This window comes from Aplidium turbinatum, chromosome 7 (assembly GCF_918807975.1).
Source record: "Aplidium turbinatum chromosome 7, kaAplTurb1.1, whole genome shotgun sequence".
Taxonomy (NCBI): Eukaryota; Metazoa; Chordata; class Ascidiacea; order Aplousobranchia; family Polyclinidae; genus Aplidium; species Aplidium turbinatum.
Window position 1 is genome coordinate 9,461,849 of NC_137478.1, and position 22,570 is coordinate 9,484,418.

Here is a 22,570-nt window from a genome sequence, read left to right on the forward strand (position 1 = left end):
AGTTAACTAAAACTTTTATAGCAATCTAGCTTTGATTTGATGCAATTGGTCAAGTCAAAAGTGACAGTTTTGACCAATAAACCATTACCGAGCCACACCATCCACAAATAGACATCAAAATAGAAAACATCTCCCAAAACAAAGTAAAAGTTAACAAAGTTTTCTGGGGCAAGCTCTTAGACTCCCTGCCAATCTGGTTGCTTTTTTAAAACTCCGCTTTCCCACTGTCAATATTTTCTTAAAATATTAATTCAGTGCTCCCCCAAGTTTTTTTTTCTGGTTTATATCTGTAGAAAAGATCAGTTTTGTTTTAGCCTGATGCTGCGAGTGCGCTGTGATAGTAGCGGTTAATTAATAGTAAATTAAGTGTTGTAGGCTAATTCTTCCATCTGGGCACGTTGTAAGGTTGTTGACTTTTGATCTTTGTTTGCTTATGAGAATACCCTATTTCAAGCGTAACTGTACGCGTCGTTCTATCTGGCAATGATAGTGGATTCGACGTTGAATTTAAAAAGTTGAAATTTTTAACCACCGGGTATGAGCAATGAGCATGGATACGACAAAAAATCATTAGTACAAGTATATCCATCGTTTTATGACCATTTTAAGGCCGAAATTTAGTAAGCTGACATTCGTTTTTGTCCAAAAATAAAAGTTACTACGATTGCGCCTACTGTAGGCTGGTTTAGTCTTGGCACAAAAACGTTTTTGTTTGAAAATATTTATCATCTAAAACTATCAGCAGAGCAAAGGATAAGAATACAGTGAAGTTTTTGAGGTTACAGGCTATGCTTAGAAGCAACTGATTGTAGACTAGAGATTTTCAAACTTTGGTTTGACTATGGCAAACCAAACAATTCGAATGTCACAACGACTTACCGGGAATAAGGTAGATCAACTTTTTTTAAATTGACATTTTAAAACTTTTCGAATGAGGTTGCTATACCTTAAATAAACTTCCTGTCAGTTTCAATGCATAGGTTTTCATCATTTAACTTTTTTTATGTGAAGTATGTGCATGCTTTTGATACAATAAGACATTCTTGAATGGGGGTTTGAGGATTTTACTGTGGTGTCGTTAGAGATATTTAATTGTTAACAATTTTATCATCAAAGGAAAGTAAATGCTTCCCCTTAAACTAAAGAAAAACCACAGTTGTGGCTTTCCAACTTACGATAGGTCTGCAACGCCTGAATTAATCACTTAAAGTATTTTTGATGTAACGGAGTCAACAGTTTATTCGGATCGGGATGTTCTGAGTAAGGTATTGCAACTTCTCGTGAAACTTCCGGCCAGGAGTGACATCTACTTCATTACATATCAACAAAAAACACTTTTTTATGGGGCTTGAGCCTGAAAAACTGAATCCGAATCTCAGTTAGGGTTTCATCAAACGTTATCGACGCTGCATTCACTGCAATCGACGGACATATCCGTATAAAGTCGTTCTGCAAGACTTGTGCCGTGGGAGTAGGGACCAAAATAGCTTAAAAATCAATTGCCTGGAGGTTTGATTCCCCTAAAATGCCGAAATGAGTTATTTTCTCCTTTTAACTCCAAAAATACTTTATTTCCAACAGATATTGCGAGTTAGCTTGATAAAAGTTTTTAAGGATGGCATTAGGATAGCTTTCACTGGGACGAGCAGTAGGTTACAAAGGGCTTATGCTTAGATAATTCAAACAAATTTTTGGTATTCTTATCCATTTAGCACCGATGGGGGAAGAACAAGCACCTTCTCGTGGTCCCTCCCGTCAGTACCATATCTTTAAGAAAAAAGATATGCGAAGCGAAGCTTGTCACACTCGAGCAAACCAGGCCCAGGTTCAGCCCAGGGTGGATAGGGAAACGCCCTTCTCAGGGCGCGGCAGCTCCTCTGTCGAAAAGTACCGACGACCCACCGTACTGCAGCTGAACACCGAGGGCATTACGGCCAGCAAGCTCAGCATCATCGAGTATCTGGCCACAAAACATCAGGCTCTCGTTATTCTCCTCCAGGAGACCCACTGCACATCTGTGGATAAGTTGGTATTACCCAACTTCACACTCGCAGGCGCAACCATCAGCAGGAAACACGGCCTCGCCACGTTTGTCCATGAGCAACTGAGCTGGACGCCAATAGACCAGTCCAGTGCCCAATCGGAGATAGAGTGGTTATGCATAGACATATCAGGCTATCACATCATCAATGTCTATAAGCCACCACCCTCACGCTTAACACCAACAGCCATCCCAGTGTTCCCCCAACCCAACCTCTATGCTGGCGATTTTAATTGCCACCACGTTGACTGGGGCTACAACACCACCAACACCGACGGAGAAAGCCTGGCCTCATGGTCAGCCAATAACAACCTCACCCTACTGCACGATCCCAAGGGTGCAGCAAGCTTCTTCTCCGGACGCTGGAACACTGGTACAAACCCCGATCTGGCTTTCGCAAGTGATGACCCCGATAATTGCCAACCGGACAGACGTGTGCTAGAGAAGTTCCCCAGGTCCCAACATCGACCCTCGATTATCACGGCTCCAACGCTCATAATGCCTGTCCCGAGCAAGCCTGTTAATCGATGGAACTTCAGAATGGCTAACTGGGAGTACTATAGCCTCCTCACCAATGAAGCCACACAGTATCTCCCATCCCCTCACACCAACAACGTGGAAGAAGCCTACCAGGACTTTTGTGATGCAATAACATCAGCGGCAAAACAATCCATCTCCCGCGGCCGACGAAAGACCTACATACCGTGCTGGGATAAGGAGTGCGAAAGCCTCTACTCCGACTTCCTTCACGCCCCTCAGGGCAATGACACCAACAGCTCAGCCACAGCTCTGCTGGCAAGGCTGGACTTAAAGAGGAAGGAGCGCTGGACAGAAGCCGTTGAATCAATCGACTTCACGCACTCCAGCCGCATAGCATGGAGTACACTGAACAACCTAACTGGCAGATCACGTGCCTCTCGTCAACAATGTCCCGTTTCAGCAAATTCCATCGCCTCACAACTTGTGGAGAACGGGAAATACAAATCGAGAGACCGTGAATCAGATAGATTCGTCTTGCAAGAAATGACGGACCTCTGGAGGGTAACAACCCCAGACGGGGACAACATCTCGGGTGAGTTCACCCCGGAAGAATTTTCCGCCGCCCTCCAGCACATAAAGCCAGGTAAAGCCCCGGGCCCTGACCACCTATGCCCGGAGTTGATACTCCATGCTGCTGCCTCCTTAAAGTCCTGGTTAAAAGACTTCCTTTCCTGCTGTTTGCGCCACCTGAAAATTCCCAGAATCTGGAGAAGAGCCCTTGTGGTTGCAGTCCCTAAGCCGAAGAAGCCCCCAGGGGACCCGAAGAGTTACCGTCCAATCTCACTGCTCTGCATCGCCTTCAAGATCCTCGAGAGACTCATCTACGCCCGTGTCGAACCAATAATAGATCCGCAGCTCCCCCGTGAACAAGCTGATTTCCGACACGGACGATCAACCGTAGATCAGGTCACACTTATGACCCAAGACATTGAGGACAGCTTCTCGGCTAAGAAGAAGGCTGGCGCCGTGTTTGTTGATCTCACGGCTGCCTATGACACCGTATGGCATAGCGGCCTTACCTGCAAGTTACTCCGTCTGCTCCCTGACAGACACATGGTCCATATGATGATGGAACTTGTGCAAAACCGCAGTTTTACCCTCACAACCGGTAGCGGTCGTCGAAGCAGACTACGCCGACTTAAAAACGGCGTCCCACAGGGCTCAGTCTTGGCTCCTCTCCTGTTCAACATATACACCTACGACTTGCCCCCCACCATCTCCAGGAAATATGCCTACGCAAACGACCTGGCACTCCTGCACTCAGCAGGAAACTGGCAGTCAGTGGAGAGGAACCTCAGCCAAGACATGCAAACACTATCAGCATACCTCCAGAAATGGAAGCTACAGCTCAGCAAGTCAAAGACAGTGTCGGCGGCCTTCCACCTTAACAACCGGGAGGCACAGCGTGAGATAAACATCAAGATTGATGGGGAACGCCTGCCCTACTGTGCCGAACCTACATACCTTGGCATAACCTTGGACAGGTCACTCACGTACCGCCGGCACTTGAAGTCACTGCGCAAAAAACTATCTACACGCGTCGCACTTTTGAGGCGATTGGCGGGTTCCGGCTGGGGAGCTGGTGCTAAAACTCTTCGTACAGCTACCCTAGCCCTTGTTCATTCCACCGCTGAGTACTGCGCGCCGGTCTGGTGTCGTAGTTCTCACACCCACCAGATTGATACCGCCATCAACGACGCACTGCGTACTGTGACTGGATGCCTGCGTCCCACTCCAACGGACTGCCTACCCATCCTAGCAGGCATCCAACCCGCTGAGCTACGCCGTAAAGGAGCCACGATTTCTCTCGCTCGCCGCGCTTTGGACCCGGACCATCTCCTCCATGCAACATTCAAGAAACCACCACCTATAAAGCAGCGGCTGAAATCAAGACGCCCCTTTGTGCCTCCCGCACAACAACTCCTTAAGAGTGGCAAAATCACACCTCCACGCTCCGTGACTTCATACCCGACGTCGATCCCCGTCCACCAGGGATGTCCCTCGCAAGGCTTGCGTGGGTCAGGCTTAACCGCCTGCGAACTGGCGTCGGCCGCTTTCGTTCGGACATGCACAAGTGGGGCCTGGCTCCTTCATCAGAATGCGAGTGTGGTGCCACGGAACAGACCGCAGACCATGTCATCCACCACTGCCTAATCCACCGGCCTCCACACGGTGCGCATGGTCTGAGAATCCTGGACGACGAGACTGCTGAGTGGCTGAAGATTTCCTGCCCTCCAATCTAGCCTGGAAAGATCGCTCATACGCCATCATCATCATCAGCACCGATGTGGTTCGATAGGTCCCCGCTTGGCTGGTTCAAGGTAAAGAATATTTGTTTTTCAAAGAAAATAGCACAATACCATGACGTTAAATTGTGCTTTTTCTGTCTGATTTCTGAGATTCTTGTATATTTTATTTTCGTTTCGAAAATATGACGAAACAAAAATGTTTAGACATTGAAACAAAAAATACGAAACAATAAAAGAGCTTGTGTTTTGTGGCTGAATTACAAATATTGAAGAACCTTAATTGTATATTATGATGTCATAGCATTACAAATTTTCTTTCCCAAATAATTTTTTTTCCAAAATTTAACTTAATTATGTAAAAAAAGCTGGAGTTTTAGCCAAAAATTAGGAAAAATGGCAAATAAAAAAGCAACTTCAGTCTGGAATTTTAAGCACTTATGGGACACCCCGGAAATCAAATTAAAAAGACAACTAAAGCACAACCCTTTGCATCCCTTTCATGAAACGGAAGAAGGTATGCGATGTTTTAAGCTTTATCTTGGTTGAATGAGTTTTTGTCAACATGATACGTGCTATTATTTTTGGCAGCCATTCAGTTGCAATCAATAAAAGTGAGAATTACATAACCAACGTGGCTGGCTAATAAGCTTTTGGAAAAAAACTTCTTAGAATTAAAGCGCACCTGCATCTGAACTCCAATCAGGGATTCATGTTGGATTAGTGACAAAACTGTATGTACAGTAGCTCAACCCCAGTATCTTTGCTCATCATGTATTCGCAGACCATCGTTTTGAGTCCGCAGTTAGCTGGTAGGTCACCTAAATGTTTAATTTCCTCCGATCAAAAGTAAGCTATTTCTTTCAAATACAAACGGAACTCATCTATGGTCCCCTTATCCAATGCTTCATTTGCAAGATGATATTTCATAATTATGCATGATTGATCGATGTAAAATATAGTAAATTAAATTTGCAAGCACTCGTTTTACAAACCTCTTTCCTGTATTAAATTGTATGCCTTTTTACTTGTTGAAAAGTTAACTTTTTGTTTTCTAGATTTTGTGTTTGAAGTCCCAAACACTCCACTATACTTAGGAACAGCTCTACTCGTTCTTAGTGGTTTAGGAGGAATCAACTACTGGATCCAAATGCAACGTTTTGCAAATGAAGTTTTTGATACAGCTTTTGTTCTTTTATTATTATGGTCTTTTAGGTAAGAAAATACATAGTCTAGCTACTAGCTAAATAAAATCCAAATGCAGGTTTTGTAGGAAGAGTCAGTGTGAAAAAGTATCGCTTCTTTTCAGCTATTTAAATCTCACGTTAATTTTTTAATTGACAATTATAGAGTAGGATTGGCGGTGGGATGGCGTAGCTGGTAAGGCGCTCGCTTTCCAATCATGCAATCCTGGTTCAACTCCCGCCTCTTACTGGTTATTGACAAACACCGCTCAAACACCCAGCAGGGTGTAATAAATTGAGTGGATGTAGTTGCTGAAGGAAAGGTAGCCGAGAGAAAGGAACGGGCCACCCCACTCTCGTAAGTGCCAAAGGCCTTTTATGGAGTAGACGCAATACCATTTAGCTTATCTCAATACATGCTCAATTTCTAAAATTTCTGTATGTTACAGTATTAAAGCAAAAGGATTGCTTTTGTGAACGCAGTTGAAGTTCAAGAGGAGTATTATTTTGAAATAATAAGTAGCGGTTGGCTTAGCGCTTCTGTAATCGTGAAAAGCACCCATACATACAATCCATCAAATATTATCTAACAATTTATATTTTAAGGTTAGATTTAATTTTATATCTGTTACTGCAGTAAACGTATTGTGGAAAGAGTTAGGTTATTGATTTCCAAATAAGTCAAATTGACTGCATTATTACTTGTCAGCACAAACCTGTGTACTAACTCAAAGGCTTCCACATCTGACAAATACTTTATTGCAGTGATAGCAGGGTGACTTAACTGTTGTATTGTTTGATGGCATTTCATATTATATATCTTACCGTAACTAATTTTAGTTTTGCTACAACTTATCCAATAATAATTACTGAATTAAGTTATTATTATGTTATTAGGTTGATCACACATAATTGGAACAAGCGGAAAATAATGATGGAAAAGGATGGTCAAAATTACTTTTTTTTTATCGGTAAAAAATTGGCTCATCGAGGAGAAATCTATAACATATACTTGAGATTACGTGGTCAAAACAGCAGCAACGGAAAAACGTATTATCGGTACAAAGTAGGCTTTCGGTTTAAGAACTAGCTAGGCCTTTATTACCTTTCTGACTGACTGTGAAAGGTAGGCTTCCACCGTCACTACGAACGTTCTTGAGACGACGAGACTATCAATATAGAACTCACGCATAAAAGATAAGCATGCGGCTATGTTTTCGGCATGCGAATGCTCTTCTCTATCTTTTTTCCCTGTTCATCCTTCTGCAGTAATGTTCTGTTAATCTAGGGTTGATTTGCTTTTCTCAAGACTTTTACAAATGCATATTCCAAGCATTTCTCTAACATTATGGTAACGAACGGAATTTACCAGGTTCAGATTTTACAGCGCATTCTGACTATGAAAAATAGCAGGTTAAATAGTTATCACTTGATGACACATTGATATGATTTGGACGCTGATTCAGAAAATTTCATCATTTTTCCCCATCAGCTTTAGTTTTTGAGATATGGAAGACCTAACCCTGTGACGCCCGATTTCGCTTAGTTTCCGTATAGGCCTACTTTAATAACAACAGAATTTGTTTAAAAATTTGTAGGTTTAGCAGCTTATTCGCAAAATATCAAAGCAGTTGATACCAGAAATGTTTCAGGTATCGCAAAGCCGTAGAGTGACGTAGACGACATCATAAATGCACGAAATGGTTAAAACTAAGTTCACAATCATTGAAATTGTGGTTTGAGGGGTTTTGTGAAGTGTATAGAATCAGGCAGTATGTTTTCTGCTCTATCACAAATCAGCCATTATTGCGGCCTCCCACCACTGATGGCATAGGTGTACGGGAAGCATATTTTTTGGGGGTGCAAAAGAATTCTTGCCCAAATATAATCAACTGGCCTAAACAAAAGTACTACACATGTAAGAAAAATCAATAATATAGCCTTAAACAAACAGCATAAGGCATCAACTGACAAGGCTTTAGGCTTCCACAAAACCACTGGCATGATAAGTACGGTACGGCAGTGGCGTAGCCAGAAAAAAATTTTTTTGGGGGGCAAATATTTGATGAAATGATGAGAACAACAAAGTGTTTGATTAAGCCATCGCCACCTGATGTGCAGTGGCGCATCCTGGTGGGTTGAGCAAGGGAACTAATAAAAGTGGTGGAGGTTAGAGCGTGCCGAAGGCACGCGTATTCTAGGGGAGTGCGGGGGCATGCTCCCCCGGAAAATTTTTCCAAATTTAAACTCAAATAATGGATTATAGCGCTTTCTGGAAACACTTTTAGGGTAATATGTGTATGAAATTTATTAGCAGAAAAACAGCTCATCATCATTACGTTCCTTCCTCGTTATTTAAAGGTAGCTATTACACACGAACGGGCAAAAACTGCGGCTAAAATTAGAGAACACCAAAAACTCAGCTACACAAAAACTCAATAACTACACAAAAAACCAACAAAGTAAGCCATTCTGAAATTGATCTACAAATTAGTTAAAAGAAACGTAAATCGCGTAAATTTTGCGCGATTTACGATTTGAAAAATTTATTGGTGTCTTTCTGTGTGTCCATAGCCACCTGGAGAGTGGAGTTGCGGCCTGATTTCTCACATTTTGCAGATTTTGATTACAGCTACTGCTAGTGTTTGATTGACATTTTCTTATATTTTTTTTACTTTTTGCTGTCTCTTAATAATATAAAAGCTTTTTGTTGCCTTGAGGAAGCAGTAGCAAATGTGAAAAAGTAAGTTGAAAAACGCTGAATCAGACTGTGATTGAAAAATCAACAGTCTGACTAAAATCTTCGAAATCAAATTTTCTTTGTTTTTCAACATCTGAGGATGTTAAAACCTATTGTGTCGTATGAGGAAAACAGTAAAGAAAGTGTAAAAATATAATTTTTTAGAAAAAATTATTGAAACATTCGCCAAAAGTTAGCAAAACCTGAAAATTTCTACAAAATGTGACAAATCAGGCCGTATCTTTAGGTGGCCATGGTGTGTCTAAAACAAATCCTTGGGGGTGTTAATAGCCAGATGTCTTGGAAAACTTTATAAATTTCTACAAATTTTGTTTATTACATTTTCAACAAAGGGCTCAACTTCGGAATCAAATTTTTGAAAATTTTGGGGGGGGCATCGCCCCTTTCGCCCCCCCCCCCCCTGGCTACGTCTATGCGGTACGGTATAGGCTACCATTAGGCTATGCAAATTTGCAAAACAACAAATTCATCAAAAGACAATTGAAGGGTGTAATTGACACTACACTAACGAACCAGTAGAATGCTGAATGCAGTACTACCAGTGCATGGCTCTAAAACTGCAAAACTGAACTAGAAAGTATTGATTAGTGGTAGACTGGTGGTATAGGCTACACAAATTTAAAAGAAGTATTTGTTTCGCCAACTTCGTTGTCCAAATATATCTACAATGCGATTGACATCCACTTTATTTGTTGTTGTTCTTTCTAAGTGCAACAAAGCTAAGTTTGACAGTCGTGTTTGGCCCATTATTGATCTCAGATATGTCTGCAATCGTCGTAATCCGGAAAAAGAACTCTCAGCTGAACATGAAGTTGCAGGAACTGTTGCTAGAATTTTTGCAGCTTTGGCAAAGTGGGGCATAGTTTTATCTAATCTATTTGAAATTAGGAATTCTGTACATTGTACAGCAGTTTTGATTTCTCTGTTGCGAGTGAGTTGGTGAAAAAGTTGATATTCCGATTCCAGGAAATCCTGTTCCACGGTGTAAAATTCAAATATCAACTTCAAGCTTTGTTGGTTGGCATTATTTGCATTTTCCAAAAATTCTCCTTTTGAAGACTAAGGAGGATAGATAGGTGTGAAACCTTGCCCAAATATGAAAAATTGCCCAAATTCTCGACAGATTGGGGGTGCGATTGCACCCCCTGCACCCCCGGCTCGTACACCTATGACTGATGGTATAACACAGTTGTGTTGATGTTCTGCAATAACATGCCGAAGGTTTAAAACTAATTGTGGTGATATCGAGTTATGTGAAACTAGGCCAAGTCCAGCAACACAATTGATACACCATATCTCAAAATCAAGAGCTCGTGGACAAAATGCATTTTTTGAAATACCTTTCCCAAGTATAGCCTGCATCAAAATATGTTTAATTTTCCCGACATCAAAGCAATTTTTTGTTGACTTGTGTTTCGATATGAAAAAAAAAAACTTAATTTACGATTTTTCGAATGTTTAAAAATCAGATCTTTGTTGTGCAACTTGAGTCTTTCTATATTGTAATGACAATCGATTTGGTTTACAAAATTATAGCACTGGTGTGTGTGATTTTTGCTGAAGCAAACTGTTTCTTATTATGTTGGACACAGTAGTCCTGTGTTTGCAGTATTTCTAGACTCTTCTAAAGCCTTTGACAGAGTCAACCTCAATTTGGTTTGGAAAAAATTAATTTAGCGAAGTTTACCAATGTGTTTTATCCGTTTATTGGTACAATGGTATGACTAGCAACTTTTGCAAATACAATGGGGTCACACTTTTCTCGTAGCTTTTCTGTGAGCAACGAGGTAAAACAGGGACGTGTGTTGAGCCTCTTTCTCTTCTCTGTGTACATGGATGATTTAACGGTGGCACTGAACAAAATTAAAGCCGGTTGTGTAGTTGGTAATTTAATCGACAATCATTTATTCAATAAATCACTTGTGTTGTCTTTACCCAAGCAGTAAATGCTTAATAATAATAAAATATGCCATTCTCAGAAAACAAAAGATACCGGATGTCTGCTAGTGAGTTCTGGGCATTGTGCTGATACCAATTTTAAACTTAACTCTTTTTTCGTTTTTTAGTATTGCAGCGATAAGTCGTCATGATATAAAAATACTTTTAAAATCTAAAAAAATACAAAAATAAATATTTTGTTTTTACTTTTAGTTCTTCATTTCCGTTTTTTCAGCTTGGTGCTAAACGGTTATCGCATCGAAGAACAGCAAATCACAGCAATGACACCAAACAAAGCAGCATTAGAACAACTGGCAAAGAAGCTGGCTTTTCGACTTAATATAAATTACTTTGATTCAGAAGATATTTCTGTTGCGTGAGTATATGTCACATTCTCTTTTCAGCATTCGGACTATAATGCTTCACATAACTGGTGACATTGATGCAACCACTATTGTCGTCACCAAAAAAGAAGACCAAAACTATCGGGGCAATAGAATTAACAAAGCTAAATACAATCACAAACCTAATCACAAATTATTTTGATAAGAACTATTTTATTTTACAATATGAACTCTTTTTGTCTCCTTTAATTGTGCAGTGTTGAGGATTCAATTGAAAGTGATTAAAGCATGATGTTAAAAATCATTTAAAGCGCAACACTGTTCAGTAATTTATTTCTTTAACGTAGACTTGTGACTACAAGCAACTTGCACATACAATGCAATCTTTAATTATAAAACTACCCAGCTTTTGGCTACCGATAGCGGTTTCGCTTGATAGTTATTTTCTATTTATTCAGGCACATAGTCCGACACACCAATATGGCAACGTTCTTCAGGCACCCTAAAAAACACAGCAAGCTCAAACCTCCAGTCAAGAGAATAACCATAACCAGAGCTACCTTAGATGCATTTTACTAAGCAATGAAAGAGCTTTGAATGGTTCTGCTTTCAAAAAAGACATTGAGTTGCTGAGGAAAATGGATCATTGTCTAGTTTTCTTTGGAGATAGCGTTGCCATGAGTATACTGTGCACCTAAAACAGCAATTAGAGGAAAAAATATACCAATATATTCAATGAAACTATACGCCATTTAAACGCAATATTGGTTGACGTGTTAATCATCAACTTTATAAAAATACAGCAATGCCCGACTAGAGAGGGTCGCTTGACTTACTATAGCCACTGTAAGTAGTAAATTTGTCCAAAATTTATTTTGTTCTTTTCAGTGCTTTAAGTAGGCTATAGTTATGAAAGAAACTTTTATCATGTTTTGTATTTACTCCAATTGCTATACATTTTTTCTATTACTTTTTCAACTACTTAGATTCGAAAAAATATCATGAATTTGTTTGGTGGCATTTGTGCGTTCAGGTAACATTAGTGGTTAGTGGCCCGTCAGCTCAATGCTCACGCGCTCGACTCAAGATCACGCGGTGCTGGTTCGGCTTTCGGGGTGTGCGCTTGAGCAATGCTTTTCAGGACTGCTTTCCATTCAGTGGCAACACGTGTATGGAACAATTCTCAGGCAACAACATTTCAACAATCGGAAACTTCACTCTGCCAATCTCTGTAACCACTAACCAGCCATGTGTCAAAGCCTCTACAAGTATGGGTAAAAGTTGTCACAGAAGATGGTTAATTTATTTTTGCAATAAAAGCTCGCATTGCGCCGTTGTTTCAAAACAACAATGTGCAACATCAATAGAGAATCTAGAGAGGGGGTACTTGCTGGTCACGTGTCCCTTTTTTAAAACCACAAAATTTGTACGATCTTCATTATATTCAGCCTATGTTCAATAAAATGAGCAACCACATGTTACTTTGGATCGTTACATGCACAGATTGACCAAATTTGATTCTTTGTGAGTAGCCTATCCAAATAGGCATGAATACAATTGGGAGGAAGCTGCCCTTCTGCCTCCCTGGCTCGTACGCCTGTACATCATAACCTTAGAGTAGTATTTTATGGGATTTGGATTCTATGCGTAAAATTTCTGTTGAAGATGTTGAGGTTAATGTTACCGTTTTTTAATTGTGAGTGATAATAAGTATCTCACACATGTTTTTCGTGACTACAGAAAACAGATATTACTCTGGTAAAGTACGGAATGTTGCGTGGTTCGACGTTGTAATCTACGTTTAGTCTTGAATAACGTTTTAGAGCAAAATACCACACGAGCACGACAAAACGTTTTTTATGATATCCACAAGAACTACAGTATAAGTGGTTGTGTGCTGAATACTTTTAATTTATGTAATTTGTTTTTGTTTGTTCAATGTTCATTCAAGTTTCTGGTTTCTTTCAACTTTTTTAAGCGCTTTCCTACTTAAGTTTCTATTGTCTTAAATAACATGATGCGTTCTACTGGCGCAACGCATCATGTTATTAACCGTAACTGAATGCCTGGTGAACAGCCTCACTCAATTTTCTATTGTCTTACTTGTTTATGGTCAACTTTTATGCAGGTCAGTAAAGAATAAAAATGATCTGCAGTCACTACATCATTCAGTCTGAACAAAGTGATAATTTTAAATCCTTTAAAATCTATGCATGATTAGCAATTTTTGCAAGTCAAATTGTGGCAGAATAAGTGGATATGTGAATGCTGTTTACCGATGACGCAAGTGAGAAATATGATACAGTAATCATCGCCTTCAGGTTAAAGACGCGCTGATTACGTGATAAAACTTCTTCACAAAGGAATGTGAGATTTCGCTCGCTACATGCGTCAAAGTAAAAGGCACTTTTTGGAAGTTATGGCTGCAGTGAAACAAGACAGTTTGAAATAACCCTTCTACAGTAGAAAGTTAAGCTTAGTTGTTTAAAAATCCAGAACAAAAGGTCAAACAGTCTTTGCGCAACTAAACCATGCTCAAACAATTGATCAGAGTCTTTTTCAAATAACTAAAAATACTTGAAAGTTGATATTGCATTTTAACGCAAAAAACTTGCCCTAACTGAATGATCGTTAAGCAAAATAAGGCCAGCAAATTTACAGTACATGTCATAGAAATGTCACTGCAGATTAGGCTTGTTTTACCTTAGGCTAGGTTTAGAAGCAACCGACGTTTTTAGTAGCTTCATACCATCTGCTTACCTGTGACAGTTCAAGTCAGGAGCAAACCTTCAGTAACCCACTCACTTGTTCGGTTGAGCCAATGGTACTGGGTCTTTGGTTTAGCTTGTTCCAGTAGCTTTGTAGTCTGTGTAGGGAAAAGTGGCATCTACAATCTACCATAACTCAGCCAAACAAGTAATTTGTACAAAGTTCCACTCATTTTCGTCACGTTCAGCTGCACCAGTCATTTCAAAATTTGCAATTTTATTTTTTAAGACTTTGTTTGAAGCCACAGATATAGACGTCCCTGCTCGAAGTAGTAAAAATGTTTCCTCAAGAGACTTTAATCGATATTCTGCTGCAAAATTACTAACTGCAATCGTTTAATTATGTGAGTCTATCCATAGATTTTCAAGTATTGCATTCTTAGAGAAGGAATTTATCAGAACCAATATTGTGGAGTTACAATCCACACAAGGAATCGGAAAAAATGTAACTAAGCAAAGCGTTAAATTATACAGTATGACACTTTGGTTGAAAACTTCACCCCTCCTTGATGTAAAACGTTTCATGTGCAGACGTTGCTCGTGGGTATTGGGGTGAATGGAGTGGAGGATGCGGAAGTTTGTGAACATTATTTGTATTTTCAAAAACATTAATTATTCCAGCCATTTTTGTAGAGATGTTCCGACTTTTGTAATTGTATTGAAAAACATTATAAATATAGATGAGTCTATTAATGACAGCATCATGACAAAGTCCATCCATCGACCGTGCTCATGACAGATTTTAAATGTTCTTCTCCTTGTCAGTCTTTGAAAAAAAAAAAAAAAAACGCAGAAACTTTGACCTTTCTAACAATTTTGTCACGCAACAACTCTTGCAAGAGAAGAGGCTATTTTTTTATTTTGTTGCCGTTTCCTAGGCCTACTTTAAAATAGCAGACTATTGAAAATACCATGATGCTGCTGTTGTGCTTGACTAAACACTAAACGGTTGTTTGTTGCTGCAATGAATGTCAAAAACGTAAACGAGCACCTTTGTTTGAGTAAATTCACACCAATTTGTTAGTTTTATACAAAGTTGAGCAATTTCAGGCTTGTGAAGAGCAGCACTTGAAAATTGCAGCTACACGCTTTCTGAATGGCAATGTCGTTTTTTGAGAAAGCAACGTGAAATGGAGGCATACACGCGTAATATGTTCAGTGGAAAGAAAATACATTACTTTTCAATTGTGCTAAATTACTTATTTTATTCTACGGCAAAGTTCAATAGACACAGTAATGGTAAACTATTATGAGATACAAACAAAGAACTTCTGTTGTATTTAGCTGTTCATTTGCATCTCAATTAGTGACGAAACTAGTTTTCAATCATAGACTATTCAAAAAATGTTAATGATTTTTTCAAGCTCAGCGTTTTAATGATTTTTCTGAACCCGAGATGATGCAACATTACCCAACGGATGAAAACCTCTCCCTTGGAATCGTAGCAAATATCTGCGATCCTGGTGCAATAGCCTAATCCTTTCAACGTTAGCTGTTATTCTGTAATGAGTTATTCGCCTGGATTTTTCCAGAGACGCGTGTACGACGTGGAATATGTAGTGTATTCATGATATAGAACTTAGGCTACCCAATTATTCCATCCATAACAAGGAAGGGCGGCATTTCAATAGAGCCAATTATCCAAGTTTTTTGTTGTGTTTGAAGTCGTTTAAAACGTAAAACAATTCAAATCGATCAGGCCTATTGCGTGGGTTTTCAGATAGATTACAGTTTCTTTGTGTGAACAGCGAACCATTTTACCATCTGTGAAGTAATTTGTGTTGTTAGTGTTTGATTCGAGACCTCCACTTTTTGGTATAAAAAAAAAGTCCGGATGAAACATGGTGTTTGCAAACGTGATAAAACGTCAAACAACCGAAATTTAATCTACAAATTTTCTGTTAGTAGAACTGTTCTCAGAAAAATGTGAAACAAGGGTTTTCTGAATAGAGTTTGGTTCAAAACCGTGGATACAAAATACCATTCAAAGTGGTGAGTCTTTTGTTGGAACTCTCTCAACTGTGCATCGATAAAAATAAAAGCTGGGTTTGGAAATTCGAACCGTCTCAGCACCAAAGTTCATGACATTGACCGCATTGATAAAAAAGCATTGTTGATAGTTTTTTCATGGTTTTTTAGAAATAGTTTCAAAAGGAATGCCACAATTATAATTTTTACTCCAGAGAATATTGAATTTCGTAGCATAGACTACTCTGCCTATATAACATCCGCTAAATTTCTACTCTTGAAAAACGTAAATGAGCGACCTTATCGGAGTGAGAGCGGAAAGCTATTTAAGTTATTATCTTGTGATAAATATTAGATACAAAGTTGTTTTAAAACTTGTGTTCAGCATGAGAATATTTCCAAAAGTTCTACCTCGATCGATCAAGAAATTGAATTATGCGAAACACATTTCGTTTCCAATTGTATTAATTTTCTTACTGATGAATACTGTAGGTCTACATTTTGTTTTGAACTAAGGCCCATACAGGAATCGGTCGTTTCGTTTCATCCCACGGAAATCTGTCTTGAACCACATGGTTTACTGTAGTTGCTTGAAATATGGTATAACCGTATAATATGAATTAAAGTGTAAACCTTTACAGTATATAAATGAAGCATATATTATATTACAATAATTACTTGTATTAAATGGCAATCATACTGTAATTGAAGGAACAGATGTTAATGTCTCTCAACCTCTGTTCTGGCTCTTCGATGTTATTGAGGATGAAAAGTTATACAAGGATCTTTTGGTTAGGATGCAACCGATGAACCGAACGATTAAACATAATAAATAAACAAAATCAACCAGTTTCGAAAACTTAAAAATTAAAATATTGTTTAAATTTTATTCATATCTTATTCAAAAAATATTTGAATGAGATGCTAAAGAAGTGGCCTTAACAGTGGCAAAAGCATTATCAATAAATTACTGTATACAAGTTTCCAAAACTGACTGATTTTGTTTACTTATTAATCATAGTGTAGGTTGTTACAGATTAATACAATTATTGTGTTATATTACATTCTAAGTTCAATTTATGCAACTTTTTGTTGCAATTATATCAGCCAATACGAATTGGACATCAGCATTTGGGTCTAGTATTTGTTCTACTGTACCTCGAAGAAACTAAGTCTAATTACAGGAATACATGGGCTACTATACAATACATCCCAATCCCATTACTGCATTATAGCAGAGTACTAAACTGCACTGTAAAGTTTTTTAGTTTTTGTGTGAGTTAGATTTTTGGATGGTATTTTGTTGTGTTGAGTGCAGTGCTAATGTACGCTTCTAAATTTTTAAAACGTGCTGATACTGCTAAGATAATTAGCTAACCACAGCAAGGTTTTTGACACAATCGCTGAGAATCAAGCTTCTCGAAAAAAGGCGAAGAGTGAAGCAGGCAATGTGTTGTTATTATTACATCTATTCAAGGTCTGCCTACGTTGAGGCATCGTATTAAATTGAAGTTTATCTTGTGGTTCGCTTGGCTGCGTTTTGGAGTTGGATAAATTCGAGCCTGTCAGGTTTGATAACGCATTCTTTTTATCTGTGTCGAACTGCAGTAACTTTTTACAAACCACGCATGTGAGATTACACTTGAAACGATGCATTGCCAGTAAGGAATAAAATCAACCGCAAGTAATATAAAAAGCAAGTCAGCCCAACTTATTAAATGTAGTGGTACGTCTACCCAAACCCAATCACATTTTATGCATCAATAGCGAGTATTCTTGCTCAGGACAAAGAAAGTGATGAGTAAGTGCAACGTGAGATCATAGTTATACAATTATATAGAAGCAGAGAAGATGATATATTTTATTCCAAGCACTTGGGAAGTCTCTTCTAGAGAGCTTACATATTGATGTCATTCTATATTTAGATTGCTTGTAAAGCATACGTAGGCTACTGGCTCCATTTGGTTGTAAGCAGTAGGCTATCGAGCAAAGATGATTTAATACCATTGGGAATCTGATGATGCAAATTATATAACGCTGTCCAACAAAAAATCATGATACGTGTTTGAGATTTATAAATGTTTTAGGGAGAATTTGGAGCACTAACTTCAGATCTGAAAAACTACGTCTATAGACCACCTGCCACCATGGCTCTGACGGAGATTGCCATCAGGTCAAGTTTAATGTGTAGCCCATAGAGAATCACATTTTTGAAAGTTTCTAACCTGATGTCAGCGGTCAGCCTGATTCTCAAACTTAGCACCGATTTCACCAATGACTGATAGATTTTTGTGGTTCCAAATGGTCCGCTCAAATGCGAGATCTTCTACATCCGTCAAATAATTACAACCAGAATGCATTAAATTACGCTTGAACATAACTTACATTTCATGACGCAAAATTTATAAATGGTAGCCTATAAGCAAAATTAATTTGCAAATGCAGGCCTTAAATTACCTTAAATACTTATTCAGGTTATCATTTTTGGATGTTATTTAAAAAAAGTAAAACGGAAAAGGTTCATTTAACGTAAAAGAGTGAAAGATTCTGCAGTGTTTTTTTAAAATGCAAAAGCATCAAGCTGGTGATTTAATTAACGACAGAAATACCGTTGAGTTAGCCCGAGGCTCTCAAAGTTTGCCTTGTGTTTATAACGTTCTATGTTTTTATTTTTCACGTTGATAGACATTAGCTAAAGTCGAATCGCAAGGTCACGGTTTTAATTTTATCTGATTGCAATTATGTGCAGTTTTCCTCGAAGCATCATTGAATTGCAAAAGGGCAAGTAGAAAGACGGAGTGAAAGAGTTATAACTTATTGTTTTACGCTTAGTTTACTGGTTGCTGTTTGTGTAAATGTTTGTTGATGACTAACATCTATTACAGTAAAAGGTGCCTGGGAACAAAGAGTGTATTCGATACGGATGTAACAAACAATAGGTTTTATAGTTGATAGCTTTTAGACTGTAGTTGTTGTCATGACTGCCGTAACCATAAAATGATGTTGAATGGTCAACTACGTTTAGGTTTTTTTCTATGTATGAAGATAAAACACGTAGTATTAAACTACATCAAATATAGTTATTACTATCTGAAACCTTAACAGCCTGTTTCACCTTTAACGGATCATCAGAAGGGTCTTATTCAAACAGAATATTTATTTATATTTATTTATGATTCTATTTGAATAAGACCCTTCTGATGATCCGTTAAAGATGAAACAGGCTGTTAAGGTTTCAGATAGTAATAACTATATTTGATGTAATTCGCTCTGCTTTTCTTTTTTGCTTAGCATTGAGCACTTTTTGTAGTATTAATAGTTTTTATTGTTTTTAGTATTAATACTATGTAAACTTGGGGAGTTCAAAACTAATTATCTTTGGTCGAAACAAAACGAACTTATATAAAAATACTCTTCGAAACAAATTGAAACCAAGCATGATAATATTTTCCAAAATGGTAGTAGAAACCAGGTAGCCCATGAGGTATTTTTTGTGAAAATTTTTATTTTGTTTTACACATTAATATGCCAGAGCAGTCATTGTTGGCTGATCTATAAAACATGTGACGCAAGGCTACCAAGCCTATTTTCAAAGTCGGCTCATTTTTCGAGCTCTGAAGTTCTCGTATGTTTGACTTCCGTTGCGAACTCGCATAAAAACAAAAATACATGGGCTTCCAAACGAAGTTAGACGGATTATCTCACCGAGAAACTTATACCTGCTTGTGTTTAATTCACAAGAAATCTTACACGAAACACAGATGATGTGCTGCCAGTCTTTTAATCCCCAAACTGGGACTGGCTATTGTATGGAATATCTTGTTTTGCACGGTTGTTTGTGTTATCAAAAGAGGAGAGGTGCAAAGTTTAATTGTTGGTTCCTGTTTAAAATTAGACGTAACCTTTTAATGGTGATTGATTGTGAGCTAGACAAATGAAAAAAATCATAACTGTTTGTCGTGAAGTTTGTCATCACACTGTAAGTTTTTGTTGATTTAATGTCAGTAGTGAGTATTGAATGTCAGTAGTAGTGATTCAATGTCTTGCAAAGGAAAGATGAGTTACTGCCGAACGCAAATGATTGTTCTGTCGCTTTCTAAAAGAAAAAAATAAATATCTTTTAGACAAAATAAACTAACATCAGTGCTATAGAAAATCAACTCTTCTCATTTCGTAATTATTTGTTTCAGCTTTTATGACCTCACAACTAGAAAGCTAAATAATTTTATTTTCATTTCTTGCGAGTCATGAGACGTTTTTGAAGTGTTGCGTGTGATCACAGTAAACCACTCAACCATAACCTGCATTCAGATCAGAAGGGATGAATAAAAATGCCAATGGTGCCGGGCTAGTTTGGAAAAACAATTTTATTTTAGAACATGCCAGCAGGCTTTTAAAGCAAAAACACACAGACACTAAGTTTTCAAAGTAAATATAAGTTACTTACGAATCTTCCGAAAGACTTTATCTTTTTAGTGAATAGGTAATATTTGAAAAAAAAGTAGAGTTATCTGAACGCTGCCCATAATAAGAACTGCAGCAAATAATGACACAAATGTTTCACTTTTTTTTGCGCTTTTTGTGGATCGGGTTGAGGTAATAATAACATAGGCTACTTCTTTGCCTTTCTCAATTATTAGTGATTTAATATTGGCTGAATATTCTGTTGACCCTTCACTTTAATTTGCTTTGCTTGACTTTTTGTTGGGCATTGAGTACTTTTGTGTAATGTTGAAAGTTTTTATCTAATAGGCTAGGTTATTTAGTGTTATGTGGTATTAAACTAAATTATTGGCCACAGTGAAGCGCTGAATTGTTTTCTCAAGTCAGTGTTATTGGGTTTGGTTTGATTCCAGCATTGGTAATCTGTTTACAACCATGTTCAAGCTAAAAGTAAATGTACGTTATACTGTATATTATAATAAATAATATATACCTAGCCTAATAATTTTTCGAAGTAGTGCAAAAAATTACAAAAACTTGGTATTTTATTGTTTAGTAATTAAAATCTAACCGTGATTGTTCAGAAATAAATTGTACCTCCTCACTTAGACTACGTGCAAACCTACACTCGTAATCATCGTCATTAGAAACCATCCTGAGCCGATGCGCCACGTCATTTTACAATTTTTACTATTAGTTTGGGATGAAAATCAATGAGTGGCTTGTTCAATGTAGACTGCGAAGTGCGGTAAGACCCAATGCACTGCAATTGAACTTTTGTTGATACGTTTTCACGCAATCAAGGTGTGAAGTTGTAAAACAAGTTAATGACCTGGGTTCGTCACTGCTTGCATCATGGAAAGACGATATATGAAAAATGCTTTTTTTAAACCTTTTAAATTTTATTTTCCCACGATTTACCAATGTCTGACATGCAACAGTGCTCATCTTGGAGCAGAAATCAGTTATCATTGGTCGGAAATTGACTGAAAGCATTCGCTTGTGTAGCAATAGAAGTGCTTAACTTTGTATGTCTAGCTTTTGAAGAGCTAGGCGGTTGCGGATAGGCGTATTTCAAGTAAGTTTTATCTCATATTTTTTTTCTGATGAAAATACAGCATCAATATAATAAAATTTGCTTCCATGTTATACAATCGCAACACTTGCAATTACTGCCACAAACATCCAGGAATTTCGTTCATAAAATGAAAGTTCTGAGTCATTCTCTGACTTGAAAATAATTGCATGCCGAATTATTCAGTTAGTCAAATCACGGCCGAAATAAGTTCTAGAGATGTCCTAAGTATTTGGGCCTCCGGAGTCCCACTCCACATTCATATAACGGCTTTATAGATAAAACACCCCTCTTGTTAATGGTGCCCTTCTTTTGGTTAATATGTCGACGTCTTTAAAATAAACAAGGTCATGTTAATTATGGGGCCCGACTGCTCTCTGGCCTTGCCTTTCTAGCTTTAAAGGCTAATCCAGCTCTGAGTTATATCTATATTAAATAAGTTTATCAAAAATTAGTTTTTGCGAAACTTAACAGCAAATCAATAATTGGCGATTCTAAACAGCAGATTGCGGTTAGTGCACAATGGAAAAATTTGTCGAAAAATTATATATCTTGATCGGCTGATTTATTTAGTTCATGAATGATGGATACTGTTGATGCATTCAACCTTTAAAGTTTTATGAAGACATTATAAATTTGATGAACAGCTGGTGTTGCTGAGTTACAGCATGTAGGGGTAGGCTACTTGTTCTTGGTTTAAAACAAGATGTATTTTCTAACCCAACAGCGAAAGCATGTGCGAGCACTATTCTGGCATGCTGTTTCTGCTGTATATCTTTCAGACTGATTGTGTTTTTTAATCAGTTTTGCGAGGAGGAAAACTTATTAAGCAGTCAAGCTTTGAAAATAAAAAACTAATTAAAATGTTGTAGCTAATCAATACTCATGCTTTATCCCTTACGAAAAACATTGTCAGGTTTGTTATAGGTCTTTAAGCTACCCTACTTGCTATTGCCTTGCCATCTTGCAGAAAGCATGTAACTTGCCAATATTGGCTCATCTTTGCATTTTGGTTGGAAATACCATATTTCCGAAAAAAAAAGCATTTCAAAGCGTAATTTCTCAATGATGCAAGCTTAAAACTTTCACGGACCTTCTGAAAACGCTTCGCGGACCCTCGGTTGAGAACCGCTGTTCTGGTGTGATTAATAATTTTGTTTACAATCTGTTTTGCAGCTTCAATAGGATGTGTAGGTTACTTTGACAATTGGCTGCATTTTAGCAAAGATGTCTCCGGGGGATGCTTATGCTTTCATATGACG

At 38.1% G+C, this 22,570-nt stretch overlaps 1 protein-coding gene across 1 annotated transcript; it reads left to right on the top strand.

Moving 5' to 3' along the window:
* Positions 1-5,193: 5,193 nt before the first annotated feature.
* On the top strand, positions 5,194-12,031 carry LOC145774766 (cation channel sperm-associated auxiliary subunit theta-like). Its single transcript, XM_082586074.1, has 5 exons — positions 5,194-5,344; positions 5,886-6,042; positions 6,909-7,070; positions 10,946-11,086; positions 11,513-12,031. Exons 1-5 carry the CDS (start codon positions 5,224-5,226, stop codon positions 11,631-11,633), a joined length of 702 nt encoding a protein of 233 aa, XP_082442200.1. The 5' UTR covers positions 5,194-5,223; the 3' UTR covers positions 11,634-12,031.
* Positions 12,032-22,570: the final 10,539 nt, after the last annotated feature.

Excerpts from the sequence above, each read along its gene's own strand:
- LOC145774766 (XM_082586074.1), top strand. The coding sequence starts at position 5,224 with ATGGCAAATAAAAAAGCAACTTCAGTCTGGAATTTTAAGCACTTATGG. Across the intron at positions 5,345-5,885 it reads CTTTCATGAAACGGAAGAAG|ATTTTGTGTTTGAAGTCCCA; the intron begins GTATGCGATGTT and ends TTTGTTTTCTAG. Across the intron at positions 6,043-6,908 it reads TTATTATTATGGTCTTTTAG|GTTGATCACACATAATTGGA; the intron begins GTAAGAAAATAC and ends TTATGTTATTAG.